General features: G+C 36.9%; 3 protein-coding genes across 4 annotated transcripts; 2 read left to right on the top strand and 1 right to left on the bottom strand.

Annotated features, from left to right (window-relative positions):
- The first annotated feature begins 616 nt into the window (after positions 1–616).
- Positions 617–2,847, top strand: LOC130994337 (uncharacterized). Its single transcript, XM_057919385.1, has 4 exons — positions 617–1,018; positions 1,096–1,196; positions 1,700–1,957; positions 2,514–2,847. Exons 1-4 carry the CDS (start codon positions 898–900, stop codon positions 2,679–2,681), a joined length of 648 nt encoding a protein of 215 aa, XP_057775368.1. The 5' UTR covers positions 617–897; the 3' UTR covers positions 2,682–2,847.
- Positions 2,848–3,667: 820 nt separating this feature from the next.
- Positions 3,668–5,221, top strand: LOC130994389 (plastocyanin-like). Its single transcript, XM_057919435.1, has one exon. The coding sequence runs from the start codon at positions 4,541–4,543 to the stop codon at positions 5,033–5,035; it is 495 nt and encodes a 164-aa protein (XP_057775418.1). The 5' UTR covers positions 3,668–4,540; the 3' UTR covers positions 5,036–5,221.
- A 923-nt stretch (positions 5,222–6,144) lies between these two features.
- LOC130993692 (phospholipase D delta-like) lies at positions 6,145–10,968 on the bottom strand. 2 transcript variants are annotated; one of them, XM_057918726.1, is made up of 11 exons: positions 10,494–10,968; positions 9,658–10,242; positions 9,205–9,321; positions 8,630–8,824; positions 8,280–8,561; positions 8,114–8,182; positions 7,831–7,978; positions 7,496–7,644; positions 7,210–7,347; positions 6,899–7,099; positions 6,145–6,738 (listed from the first exon to the last, which is right to left on the bottom strand). In XM_057918726.1, the coding sequence occupies exons 1-11, from the start codon at positions 10,821–10,823 to the stop codon at positions 6,445–6,447; spliced, it is 2,508 nt and encodes an 835-aa protein (XP_057774709.1). In that variant the 5' UTR covers positions 10,824–10,968; the 3' UTR covers positions 6,145–6,444. The 2 variants fall into 2 exon arrangements, with proteins under 2 accessions (XP_057774709.1, XP_057774702.1); XM_057918719.1 differs by having other exon boundaries at positions 7,177–7,347; positions 10,494–10,967.
- Positions 10,969–14,565: the final 3,597 nt, after the last annotated feature.

Here is a 14,565-nt window from a genome sequence, read left to right on the forward strand (position 1 = left end):
AACGCCGGCATCGTCACACAGTCGCCGACGGACCGCCCGTTGGTGATTCAGCGGTGGAATCCAATTTCCGTCGGTAAATTGAATACCAACCATTTTAAGGGCGACCAGTGATTGGCGTCGGTATTTCGTCAATAATTATACTTAACGACGGAAAATTGAAATTTATTGACGGTATCCGCCTAGCTTCTCGTAGTGGTTTGCATATCTCTGTAAAAAAATCAACATGACCTATGTTCTAAATCAACTAAAACCAATTCAAGGACTCAACTCGATCAAACAAAGTTCAAAACTCAATTAAATAGAATGCAAAATTAATTTGTTTTATCTAAAAGAGAAAATTCGATAGAATTTAAACCTTAGATCTCATTGTTTATATATTGAAATCTGTACTATTTGAACATCCCTTGGAAAAGAATGAAAAATTGTTATTAACCTCATAATTACTATCAAAGTATACACAAGATATTTTGACTTAAAAATTAACGTTGGATTCCAATTATATGACAGTGACTACCAAACCTGACCAACATTCAACAATACTTTTCCATGCTCAATCATTATTTATTTAATTATTTATTTGCGAACAAGTTGGGAGAACTCAATTCCCACTCTCATCAAATGAGGCCCAAATTAAGCCCATGAAGCCCAACATTGCCCAGATCCACTAATCCTGTCTCTATCACAATGCCAATATATTCCAAAATTGTAACAAAAAATCTCTCAAAAAATCAGCTTCAATCTCCGATCTTCTACAAAGTCGGCCATCGGCCACCTCGCCACTGTATATAACTCTCAAACCCAGTTCATTTCAGTTTTTCAATCTTCGATTTCTCCCTCACAAATTCCCAGCTCAAAGAAAATCATAGTAGCGTTTTTACACGCATAAATTCACCGGAAATGGAGGCCCTCACCACCACAACCGCCGCCGCCGCCGCAGTAACGCTGCCGATGTTCTCCCCTGATAAATTCAGAGACCCTTCTTCCCGGCGACTTGTGCGCTTCTCCACCTCCGCCAAAAGTCAGCACCTTTTGCTTTTCTCTTCTCCTTTTCGACCATCGGAAATTTTGATATCGTGATGTTTTTTGTTTCCGAAGGTGATAGAAATAGCCGTAACGGTAACGGCGAGCCCGATCTCAAACCCGATTCTTCCGCCTCCGGACTCGTTCCGATCCTGAGTAATCACACGCTTTCAAAGGTAAGTATTGTTCGCGCTTTTCTTCTTTAGCTGCAATTTCCTAATCGTTAATCTGAGATTCGATCGGAGGAGTTGAAATCATGGTGCTTTTTGGATCATTATTTTCGTCGAATAGTTTAGCTGCAATTTCCCAATCGTTAATCTGAGGAGCTGAATCATGGGGTTTCTTGGGTCAGTGATTTCCTCGAACTGTTTTTAGCTGCAATTTTCCAACGTTAGTTTGAGATTCTATCGAAGGAGTTGAAATCAAGGGATTCTTGGGTCAGTATTTTTATCGAATAGTTTAGCTGCAATTTCCCAATAATTAATTTGAGATTCAATCGGAAACTGAAACCATAGGGATTATTGGGTCAGTATATTCGTCGAACAGTTTAGCTGCTCCCAATCGTTAATTTAGGTCAATCGGAGAAGTTGATCATCGGGATTTTTGGGTCAGTAATTGCGTCGAACAGTTTAGCTGCAATTTTCATTAATCTCAATTTTCTCGATCCTTGGATTTGCAGGATGCGGCGATGGGGCTGGTTCTGAGCGCGGCCAATGTGAGGGGATGGACAACCGGGTCGGGTATGGAAGGCCCATCATCGCCGACCGGGTCGGGCCACAATTCCGGCATGGAGCGTGTCTCCACTTTCCCATGGTCACTCTTCACGAAATCCCCGCGGCGCCGGATGCGCGTGGCATTCACGTGCAACGTCTGTGGCCAGCGCACCACACGGGCGATCAACCCACATGCCTATACCGACGGCACCGTCTTTGTTCAGGTATATATACCATCAATTTTTGCATTTCTTGAATCCCCAATTTGATTGCTGCAGCAAAAAAGTCCCCATTTTTATAATCATGATTTTGCTTGATGATTTACTATGTCTCAAATCAATGCACCTTAGCTAATTGTTCATTGTGTTAAAGTTCTTGGACAAGCTAATCTTGTCTTCAATTCAAGTACTCAAATAATGCGAAAGAACTTTTATAGAGTAAGAGGGGAGTTTACTTTTAAGGATTAGTCTTGATAAATAAAGATAGTATAGACTAATCCATGGTTTACTAAGATTGATTTGAACTTTGGGATTTCTTAAGGCTCTGTATAATTTCTATCATTTGAGCTAATTTTTTTGATTCATATCACGGTAAGAATTGGAGATATATACTTATCTTAACAGTGATGAAAGGTAAACAGCCCCTTATTTGATTGTTGAAAGGTTTAAACGCCCCTTCTGATCAATAGGTTTTGGGCAATGCTGGTGTTAATTCATAGTGGTTTTAACTGTATTTTGGAGAAGAACGTGCACTTATTGTGTTGTTCTTGTTTTCGAATAGTGTTGCGGATGCAATGTATTCCATAAGCTGGTGGACAATTTGAATCTGTTCCACGAGATGAAGTGCTACGTTGATCCGAGCTTCAATCCGAACCCTATTGATGGTATGAGCTTCAAGTTTTTGGACATGGACGAGGGCAAGGATGATGATATCTTTCCGCTCATATGAGAGGTGACTTGTATTCTCAACTTCTAGTGTACATTCTATTGATCTTATAGGACTATATAACTTAGTGGTTGTAGATGTGATCTTGGTGTTGGTAGAATAAATATTGCATATATGTGTAAAGATTAGTGTTTGATATATATATGAATATACAATGGTTTCTCTCCAATGGCCATTTTAGGTATTGCACCATTCTCCACTTAATTAATGGCTGAAAAAGAAATAAGAAATTTAGAAGCTCTGTACATTCAATTTGGCAAGAATGTTTTTGAATTGGAAAATGGTGTTGCAGATTGATTTGTTTTGGATGTGATTTAGTAGTGTTGATAGAGAATCATTGTTTGTGTTTTTAATATTTGTTGAAAATAATTAGTTGGCTTTGATCGGTTAGGATTTGTAAGACGGTACTCATCGTCATCGTTGTATACTATTACACTCGAACACTTGTAAAATTACGATTATAAAAATGTGCTATTCTCTTGGTCTACAAAAATTGTAATATATATATATATATATATATAAATTAATCAAGCTTAATTAATCAAACAAAACAACACAGGAAGCAGGTTTTTTTTTATTTTATTTATATTTTTCTTAATTTAAAATCATAGAAATTAAGAAACAAATAAAAATTCGAGATTCGGTCAGTTTAGTTTCAACTTTGGATTGTTGTGAGGTAGATAATATCACTAATTCGTAATTTTCTAGAATTTCATGTAAATGTAAATACAATGACTCGTTCGATTTCCCTGAGGGGATTCAGATGAAATTTCACATTTAATTTGGTTTAGTTATTGATATAATAATAACAATAATAATAATAATGCCTAACACTGTTTGTCGTGGTTCGAATTGTACGATTCTTGTAGCAAAACCGCAAACGATGTATGTGTGTTGTACCACTAAGTACTACACTATTGCCTCCTTTTGTACTGGAAAAGCTTTTGCTTATTCTCCTCCTATATATTTCTTCTCGTCTTTCAATTTATTTCTGCTTCATTTCAGCATTTCTTCACTCTTAATTTGTGCATTCTGAGGTATTGCCTTTTTTTTTTTCTTTCTTTTTCCAAAATGTAGCCTCTTATTTTTAGGAGTCCTATTTCTACTCCCTCTAAAAGAGCTTTATCATTTTTATATACTTATTTAAGTACAACAATGTAATTTAACATTATGAAACATTTAGTACGTTGAGATTTTTATTTATTTATTCATTTCAATAGTATAATGTGTTATAGCATAATATCATATGGATGTTTTCTTACAAATGAAATACAAAAATAGTAGTATTATATTCAGTAAATTTTGCACAATTTCATTTTTACTAGCACACTAAAATGTGTTATAGCTATGTACATATAGTATTATTGAGTCGTTATCAGTCACATGACATGTATAGTATTCGAAATTCAGATCAAATACACAACCTAATGAAATATACTAAACTTTATTATTTCTTCACTTGTCCCCTTTTTTTCCTTCTCATTCTTTACTTATCTATTTACCTAAATCTTAAAATAAAATTCAATTTTAGCAAAGGTAGGAAGCATCACAACTCCTAGTCATAGAGACAAGTATTGATTAATCTACAACACACACCACCCAAATAAATATTTATTTCCCACCTCAGATCCCAAAACATCCAATCCCACATCATTGGATAGTATATCCAAAGCAACCAATGAGATGAAGATAAACCCCACTTCTCCATCCATGCATTCCTTATCCTCATCAAAACACACACCACACACACTAAACCCACCACCACATATTTAACCCCCTCTCTCCCCTCTTCCCATTTCTTGATTTCCCACCACCCTCAAAATCAACCATCCCCACTCCAAAACCAAAATCAAAATCAAACAATGGCCGCCATCACCTCCGCCGCCGTCGCCATCCCCTCCTTCACCGGGCTGAAGGCCGGCGCCGCCTCGGCCGCGAAGCCCGCCGCCGTCCGCATGGCCCCCCCGAGGGTCGGCGCGAGGGCGTCCCTAAAGGACTTGGGGCTGGCAATGGCGGCGACTGCCGCGACGGCCGTGATCGCCGGCAACGCGCTGGCCCTGGAGGTGACGCTGGGGAGCGACGACGGCGGGCTGGTGTTCATCCCACAGAACTTCGAGGTGGCGGCGGGGGAGGAGATCGTGTTCAAGAACAACGCGGGGTTCCCCCACAACGTGGTGTTCGACGAGGACGAGGTGCCCGCGGGCGTGGACGTGGCGAAGATCTCGATGTCGGAGGAGGACCTCCTCAACGCCAAGGGCGAGACCTACGCCGTGAAGCTGACGGCGCCGGGAACCTACTCCTTCTACTGCTCGCCTCACCAAGGGGCCGGCATGGTCGGAAAAGTCACCGTCAAATAGACTCACACAAATGGAAATGGTGATGCCTAATTAATCATCTCGTTTTTGTATTTTCAACTTCCAAATCAGAGATTTATAGAACATTAATTTGGTCTATGTATGAGATGATTACTGTGATTTTTATGATCATGGTGTGCCTGTGTATTCCACATTTCTTTAATCGGATTCTGTAAATTTTGCTTGCTATTCCATAATGTGTCGTCGTTTCGAATTAATTGGAGCATATTAGAAATTTGTAGAGTGTTCGGTTTCTTCGGAGTAAATAATAAATTGGCTCCAGATTGAGATGGTCGGGTATTACTCGAGATTAATTTTGTGACCATGGAAGGCTTATAACCATTCAGAGCCCAAAAAAATTATTGACAGAGGCTGTCTTTTTTAGATTTTGAATTCAAAATTTTCAGAAGAAAATTTTCCTATGATTCTGGTTGATGATAGAGGCTTTTACGCAAAGATTCCCACAATAAACTGATGATTTTACAAGGATTAAAAAAAATGATTGGTGGGGCTTAAGCCCCCTCACCTCTTAAATGAGCCAAGACATAAAACGATACTAATCCAAATCGAACATTTTTACGAGGCTTTTAATTTGATGAATATGATATATAAGATTGATGAAATTGGAGAATGATTAAATGATGTATTTAATTTTGAAATGATAAATAACTATTTAACTAGATGATTAGAGTGTGAGTCGAGTTAGCCATCTCATGTGTCGAATAATGCAAATCAAATATTTGATCAAATTAAATTATTTTGCTTCCTCCGTCCCATAAGAATATGTATCTTTTGTCATTTTGGTACGTCCCACAAGAGTGTGCATTTTTCTTTTTTTGGACTTCTTCTTGACTTCTTCTATTAATAACATACTCACCTAATATTTATTAAAATCCATGCCATTAACAATCACAAATACTTTTATAGAATGAAGGGAGTATCAATCATGTCTTGTTACTCAAAATAAATGCCTCTTTAATATTGAATTCGGTATAGGATGAATAAGTGATGATCATAGAAAGTGAAGAGTGGTAAAACTAAAACTCATAAAAGGAGCTCGAATACTAAACGGCGTCGTTTAATACTGGAGGAATGAAGAAAAGATTGTAACATTGAATTCTAAACGAACTTTTGAATTGCTTTGAGATGGAAGAATCCTACAAATGAGACCTGAATCTGGTTGAGCTTGTATGAAGAGACACCAGATTGGACAATAATGTTACATAAGACAGATTCATACAGTATGGAAAAAACATGCCTTTTTACAAAGTTCCTGACAAGTATATATTAGTAAGTATATCCTAACATTGTACTTAAAAACTCTGCTTTCCAAACCCTTTTCCGCTGGGGGTTCAGAATCAATATGTATACAAAAATCTGTGCAAAACAAAGTGTAAGAAGTGAGTGCTGTTTTAAGTAGTCAATGCATCAGGCAGGCTGCTCGGCGCGCCTAGCACTTTACCACCGACGTCCGGGAAGGTCTCCTGTCCGGGCAAAGGCTTTACCTTTCCGTTGGAATCTATTCTCACTGGATATTTGAGGATGTGGCCTTGTAATGGAGTGAATTGCGCTCTCGTGTATCGCCTCCAGTTGTCTTCTGCCACGCTATTCACGTACCTAACGCAATCCAAGCTCTCGGGTCTCTTGAAGCAATCCTTGATGGTTCCTAGGTGCTCTGCCCAGAGAGACATTCTATATCCATATACCTGAGAAATGCATGTATGATTTAGTGCAGAATATGTATAAACATAAAAGGGAAATACACTGGTTTAGACTAATAATTATGGTTTTCCGATGGTTTTAGCTTAATACGTTAACAAACCTATTTTCCCTAAAGAATACTCAGTTTAGAAATATTTTGGTAACCTGGCCACATGGATGTTCCTTTCTCTTACTCCAGGTGTAGTGAGGCTGATAAGCGCCCATGGCTATCTCCGTATCTCTCGAACCAGCCATAGAGCGTTGGTTGATGTTGGCCGAACCAATGATCACATACTCGTCATCCACTACCATTCCCTTGGCATGCACGTATATCATGAACCGCCCGTATTTCTTTGCAGGTAATTCCTGGTAGGAGTTCTATTTAGTTCGATGTAAAACTTTTTTCCAATGAATGGGATTCCGTGTTCGTGTAGGAGCATTACCGTATTTCCATTGAACGAGGTTTGGTAACTCACATTTGGCTCCTCTTCTTCAATGTGATCTTCGCGGTTGCCAAGACAATAGAAATTCAGATAGTCAGTTGGGTGCGTGTCAATTTGGGCGGCCTTGATTTCTGAAGCAATGATATCGTACATCATCTGCATTGTTTGCCCCTACAAGAGTGGAAACTCAACAGATTATGCATCCTGTACAAATATATATACATTTTGATTTTGAATAATGTGTACAAGAATAGATGCAAAGAACCAAGCAGATAGCTAAAATGGAAAAACTAAGTGAATCTTTTAGCTATAAAATTACCTGCCAGTAAAGAATTTCTTGTACAGAGGCACTACTAGGAACACCCTCTGGCCACATGGGGATGACAACGTATACAGTAAATCTCTCTTTCGCCTTTATTTTACTGGCAATCTTTAGTGCGAGTTCAATAGGAATTAAATTGTCCGCGCCTAAGAAAAAAACAAAATTACATCATGTAAAATAACCATAAGAAAGAGGTCTCAAAGACTTGTTAATATAACACAAGTTATCGAAACATTCCTCTCTTGTCAGCTAATTTACTCAAATGCACTTGGAATCCAATTCAAACTATATATAACACAAGGATACAGATATTCAAGTAAGGTAAAATCTACCTGCGCTTTTGTAGTTTGGCCAAGCAAAGGATGATCCAATGAAATATTGATTTTCGATATATATAGAGTGTTGAGCAGCTCTTATCGCCTGGATATAGGCCATTTGAATGCTTTTATCGATGACCAAATTCTTGGCACATACTAGGTTCTGCAAGAAAGAAAATTTTAAGGTTTGTATAATTGTATTTTGTTGTCGCAGTAGAAAGAAGATAATAAGTTAAGTTCTTGCTGATTAAGTAAGCCTATGTAAACATGGAAATAAACATGGAAGTTTGTGCAATACTTGTTTCTTAGCCTCATGGACATTTTTGGGAAATCCTTTAAGTGATCCTGAATCTATAGATCGGAAAACCTGCGACATCAAGATAACCAATCAAGATCAACTTTTGTGTTAAACAACATTTCAACTGGAAAAAAGAAAAAGAAAAAATATCAGTGAAGTCGTTGACCTGAACGTGCCAGTTTTCTGGATCATCTTCCTCGGAAATCCATAATGAAGGATGGTCACTTGGAACATTTTGGGAGGGACTATTTATCCACGAAATACGTTCAATCTTAATCAAAGCATCATCATGCCAACGCGATATTTTTTTGAACCGCCTTCCAAACTCAGCCCATTTAGTGGCTTTTCTCCACCTTTGCTCAAAGTTCATGAGCACATCATAAGCAGCTGGCCCTTCGATTTTGCAATGTAAATCGTGCCATGGTTGTCGTGGAGCCTTCTTTCCTGGCTATTTTAGAATTATGGTTATGAGTATGACCAACTGTAAAACCAGTAAGTGATGAGTAGTCGGCTTACAGGAAATGTAGGATTATGAAAATCATCCTTAAAGACTGTGTCAAGATCACCAAATAACCGGTGCTGAGGAGTATCATATCTTCCATCACACAAGTCTAGACCACCAAGAAATGCAGTTATCTTTCGGTTATTGCCATGGCCTTGACTATCAACAATCACACATTTCTGATGGTGAGTATAAAGAGTTCCGACAACCTGGATCAAACACAAGAATGTGTAATTTCTCAATGTCTAGTTCTCATCAATAACTAAACCTTTTGCGCAAATGAGAAAGAAACACTGCAGAAGGTCTCGTTTTCTTAATGCTTCTGTGACCAAAACATACTTTCAACAAGATCCTTTAAGCATATCTTTGATATGTTCTAATCTAACTGTTGCAAACAATATATATTAAAAAAAAGTATTAGAGTGATAAAAGATCAATCTCGAGCATGGTAACTGAACAAAAAGTGCCTACAAGTAAAAGCAAAAGAATGGTATTAATCCATGATAGCGTATAAATTATCCACAAATCAAGTTTTTTGAACACAAAGCCATTACTTAAAGCACAATCAGTTACTTAGAATAAAGCATGCCTGTTGCTTGAAAATGCTAAGCTTACTGCTCGCGTAACGCGGGGCCAGAACACATGTAACAGAGGAGTGCTTGAAAAACTTCCGAGTTTCTTCATCATGAGTTTGCATCACTCCTTCCTGCATCAAGAAATAGGCTGTGTGAACTAGAATAGGTTTAAGCCCTATGATTATATTCTGTTTGCTGTTTACATAAACAATTCACTCCATTTTCGAACAAGCACAAAACTGATCATAAGCTCGAAACCAAGGCGGGTGACAAGAAAATCCCTTCAAAATCACAAGATAGTATGAAAATCTTTGCCTACCTAATCACTTCATCACATTTTTTAAAGTTATAGTACCTCAATCTTACGATATTCAGAAACACAACTCTTATCGTCAAACAATGCACACCGCTAACTTCTATATACACACTACAAGACCAGTAACAAATTCAAAAGCTGTGGTTCTCACCGTTTCAATAAAGAACTTGCTGTGGGAAGTCTTGTCATCCCACACCAACAGCAACACCCTCACCCCTTCTTGAGATTTGTATTTCAGTAAATCCCCCAAAGTCAAGTTGCCACCATTAGGCAATGGCCTAGTAGGCTCCCTCACCAGCCTCACCTTATGAAAAATCGACCAGCCGACAACATACACCAAGTGGTGCGCCTCAAGTATCGCGTGGCATATGTCCTCCCAACACTTATCGTGCTCAAAGTTACTCCCATTATCCAGCTTGATGTCGGGCAGCATCCCATCCATCACATGCGCGTCTTGGTAGAGCGTCACCTTCCCTCCATGCCGCCTTGGGAAGTAACTCTCCTTCAAGCCGTAATCCCCTGAAATGCCGGCTTGGTAAAGGCGGTTTTCTTGGCAGGGGGTGAACTTCAACCGCAACCTAATCGCACAATCGTGTTTTGGAGGCTTCCCATTTGATCCTATAATCGGGAACCATTCATCTACCAGCTCCCGTGAAGCAATTCTCTCAGCTGCCACAGAAGCAACACCGATGAGATCGGCTCCAAACACGTCGTTGTCCTTCACTTGGAAGTCTACCTAAATCACCATGGTGAATAAATCTTCACATTTTTAATCTGCCCAAACATTTTCGAAATCTCATTTATGATAACAAAAATCTCGAATTCCTAAATTGAAGATCAATCAACCCTAAAATATACATATACAAAGTCAGTCAACAGCTTAATTGATATTGAATGCATACTGACGTTACCAGATTAAATCCAACAAAATCTCCAAATTCAAATAAATCTCAAATTAAGCGCACAATGTTTGAATTGAATGCAAACCTGAGAAACCGGATGAGCTAAGGGTATCTTAAACTGTTCCTCCCAAACTGGATCCTGCGAATTGGCGAGGACGCGGGTGCGGGCGACGACGGCGCCGCCGAGGCTGACGGTGACGTAGGGGTCGCTGGTGATGATCTTGCGGTGGTGGTAGCGATCGTGGCGGCTGTGGGTGGCGAACGGCCTGCGGCAGTCGAATGCAGTGAGGAAGCGGCGGAGGCGCTCCGAGATCAAATCCATATTCGGCAGGCACCGAGCTTCTATGATTTCCAGCTCGAGGTCGCCGTGGAGGCAGACGACGACAGCGTTGTTTCCAGCACCCTCGCCCGCCATTTTTCGTTTGTTGTCGCGCGTGGCGGCGGGAGAGGTGGCGGGTAGCGGTGGTGGAGGTGTCTCCGCCGCGGCGCGGCGAAATGGCGGATGAAACAGTGGAAATTTTTTTTATGGGGAGAAAAAAAATAGTAACTGAAATTATTTGCAGGGTAGTTGGGTGGCGCAACTTTTATAGCAAGATGTGGGCGGTGGGAAATCGACACCTAGAATTTGAATATTACTTCATTTTTTTCCTTTTCTTTTTCTTTTCATTTCATTTTATTAGTTGGACATATTAGTTAAAATAAAGTACTCTTGTTCCCTCAAAAAATAGAAATTTGCTAGGGGCACATAAAAAGTTAAATTTCTTTTTGTGTTTCAATAGAATTGGTTTCTTCGACATAACCTGTGTTATGACATGCAAATTCAAAAAAAAAAAATGATTTTTTGAATTTTTATGTAATTATTTTTCGACTTACAGTATAATTAAATGTAGGAGTAATTTTAGTTCGGTCAAATTTTGAAAAACATTACAAATTTATGTATTTTTAAGTATACTTTATAATGTATGAGTAATTGACCTTTTTAAAATAAAGAATCTTTTTTCTCTAAAAAAAAAGAATCTTTTGCTCCCTCAAAAAATAGAAAAAGTAAAAAGAATACACATAAAAGTTAAGTTTATTTTTATGTGCGAATATAATGAATAATATAAATTCTGAATATTCAGTCGTTTAGATAAGTGTGATGATTTTACCTCCTTTGAGTTGTGAGTCTTGTGATGAAGTTTTGAAATAAAGAATCTTTAGCACATATGATGACGGTTATCTTGAGAGTTGACGAAATTGAATAGATTAGTATTAGGTTGTTTGGGTTTGAATGCAAGACACAAGATTTTGGTGAATTTTAGGTGGCCTTTTTGAAATTATTAATCTTTATTCAATGTTGTGTTCCATGTAAGAGTCGCATTTGGTCAACCATGAAGAGGTTAAATAAAAAAAAAAAAAAAAAACGATTTATTTAATTTTTTTGTTTAAAATAAAAAATACTCATTTTTATTATTTTATTTACATTTTAGTTACAATGTAAATAAAATAAAAATAAAACTAGCTAACTTTTTATTTTGAATCATTTTTTTAAAAAAAATAAATTGAGTTTTTTATATTTGATCAATTTATAACTGATCATATATGACTGCATAAATTTATTGAGAGTGTAAATGGTGGTTACGACATAGTAATACAAATTACAAATTCGTTTACTTCAATTAATGATGCAAATATTTGTAACTTATAATTCCAGCGTCTCTGCTGATTTATTTGAGCATGCTTGTATATGGTGGTATATCTTCAACCTAAATAACTTAATTTTCTATTAGTACACTCCAGTTAGACGAAGTATTTAATACTAGTAATTAATAACAGCTTCTGCTTTTCAATAATTTACATCACTTCCTTTTCTTTCTAATAATTAATTAATCATGTTCTTATACTACTTCAAACTCAAAACAAAAAGAAGGGAGCTGTATCTCAAATGACTTATAAATCATTTCTTAAAAGGCTAAACAATAATTTAGTGGTGCACGTGCATTTTAATTTAAAAAGAACTAAAATGACTTATAAATCATTTCTGATGAAGCATTTGGACACATGGGACAAACTAATCCTTCTAAGTTTCCAAAATAATTGCATCTTTGTCACTCAAGGCAAATCTTAAAAGGCTAGCAAAGTATACTGATAAGGAGTAAAGTACTCATGTATGTGGAGTGCAACAAAGGTCAAGAGATAGAGCTGGAGCCGATCAAAGGAGAATCACCTCAATTAGCATTTCCTGAGGAGTTGCCATCCAGTAGAAGCATTCGCGGACTTTCAATGATGTTTCTACTAAGAGAGCGAGCAGCGATGACATATTCTTGCGCAGCTAGGGTCGGCAGCGTTGCACAACAGACAAAATCCGACAGACTACTGACACATTCGACGGTCACCTATGCGGAGCTTTCTCTTTAACTAACCTAGCAATTGTACGAAGATGTTGAATGACTTCTTTGCCCCTCTTGTACATCTCTATAAATAGGAATCTCACCTCTCATTGTGAAGTTACGTGATATGAAATACAACATTTTTTCTCTTTTCTTCTACATCTTAACTTAAACTTATCAACGATCGTTGAAGCACCCTTCTTTTAACCCTATAACACGATTAATGAACATATCATATACATTCTCCAAGTTTCTCTATACACATCATTTGCTACAATTAAAGTGGTACAGAAAATGGGAAAAACTTTATGCTATATGTATACACGGTGCATTCACTTTAATTAAAGAAGATATTTTTTTTATGCAGAGCTCTACGTTGTGCAGACCACTCATATACTTTATATATATATATTTTTTGTAAGTGTCCTATTAATGTCTGCACATAAAAATTTGTGTTAAATAAATATAGTAAGATTTATTAATTTTTAATTAAGATGTTATATATCGTGCAACTAGATGCACCACAATATGTCTCATTCTCATATAATAAAATTCTAAGTGTTCCTAAACATACCCAAAAATCAAATTCTTGAATGTGCTGTAATTATAACTTCATTTTTTTCTTTTTAATTTTTACGACTACAATATTCTCAATTTTTTTCAGTATTAATACTACATCATTTCATTATTGAAAAAAAAAATGAAAATATTGTAATTGCAAAACCAAACAATGTTGTATTTATACAAAACTGCAAAATTCCCATATATGTACCATTCATGAAATGGAGTCTCAAGCTGTTTTTCTCAATTCAATAGATACACATTCCAGAAGCCATTCAAGTATATATATAGCTAGGAATCCATTACAGAAATTAATCATATGTACAACTAGGGATGTCAAAAAAGCTCGAAACCGACGGGTCGACCCGAATATACCGATAAAAAGGAGGGTTAGAGTTGAAAATTTTTAGCCCGAAAAAAATTTAGTCTGAATGGCCCGAACCGAAAATAGCCCGAGCCCGACAGGGTTGGCCCTAAAACCGAGTGGGTTGGCCCGATTAACCGAACACTTTCTAAATAATTGATTTTTAAACTTTAATACTATAATTTTTAATTCGATAATAACATTTGATGCTTGTAGAATATGTTTTGATTTTTTTCAATGGTTAATAACAAACATCTAGATATAAAAGTCAAAGAAAGATAGTCATTTATGTTAAATCTATATACATTTTTTATCGGAAACGAAGTTAAAGTTAGATATTATGTAATCTTACGTTAAAATAACACTAATTTTTGTATCTAAAACAAGGCTAAATGTCTTGATTTAAAAAATATGATATATTTTTATTATAAGAATATGATTATCTATAAAAAAAAAATTAAACATATAAAAAAATCGTAAATTTGCGGATCCGAACGGGTTAGCCCGAAACCGAGTGGGTTAGGGTTAGAGCTGAAAATTTTTAACCCGAAAAATAAAAAAACCGACTAGCCCGAACCAAAAATAACCCAAAATTGAATGGGCTGGCCCAATTGACATCCCTATATACAACTATTCTAATGAGTCCACACTAATTAAGGAATTATAGGATGGAACCTCAACTTGTTCCCTTAAGAATAATTGTGCATGTGTGTCATCATACAAACTTATTCACTCCATGTATATATATATGATTAATGGTAGTTTAATTATGTAACTAACTTTTGTGTTTAAAAAATATTCTCAACTTTCAAAAACCCTCAACTTTGAAAAAGGTTGGTTTATGCCCTGCTTTACAGATTTTG

Source organism: Salvia miltiorrhiza, chromosome 1, assembly GCF_028751815.1.
Source record: "Salvia miltiorrhiza cultivar Shanhuang (shh) chromosome 1, IMPLAD_Smil_shh, whole genome shotgun sequence".
NCBI classification, from domain to species: Eukaryota; Viridiplantae; Streptophyta; class Magnoliopsida; order Lamiales; family Lamiaceae; genus Salvia; species Salvia miltiorrhiza.

Excerpts from the sequence above, each read along its gene's own strand:
- LOC130994389 (XM_057919435.1), top strand. The coding sequence starts at position 4,541 with ATGGCCGCCATCACCTCCGCCGCCGTCGCCATCCCCTCCTTCACCGGG.
- LOC130994337 (XM_057919385.1), top strand. The coding sequence starts at position 898 with ATGGAGGCCCTCACCACCACAACCGCCGCCGCCGCCGCAGTAACGCTG. Across the intron at positions 1,197-1,699 it reads GTAATCACACGCTTTCAAAG|GATGCGGCGATGGGGCTGGT; the intron begins GTAAGTATTGTT and ends TTGGATTTGCAG. Across the intron at positions 1,958-2,513 it reads ACGGCACCGTCTTTGTTCAG|TGTTGCGGATGCAATGTATT; the intron begins GTATATATACCA and ends GTTTTCGAATAG.
- LOC130993692 (XM_057918719.1), bottom strand. The coding sequence starts at position 10,823 with ATGGCGGGCGAGGGTGCTGGAAACAACGCTGTCGTCGTCTGCCTCCAC. Across the intron at positions 7,979-8,113 it reads TCCATGAGGCTAAGAAACAA|AACCTAGTATGTGCCAAGAA; the intron begins GTATTGCACAAA and ends TCTTTCTTGCAG. Across the intron at positions 7,100-7,176 it reads CCTCGTTCAATGGAAATACG|GAATTACCTGCAAAGAAATA; the intron begins GTAATGCTCCTA and ends AACTCCTACCAG.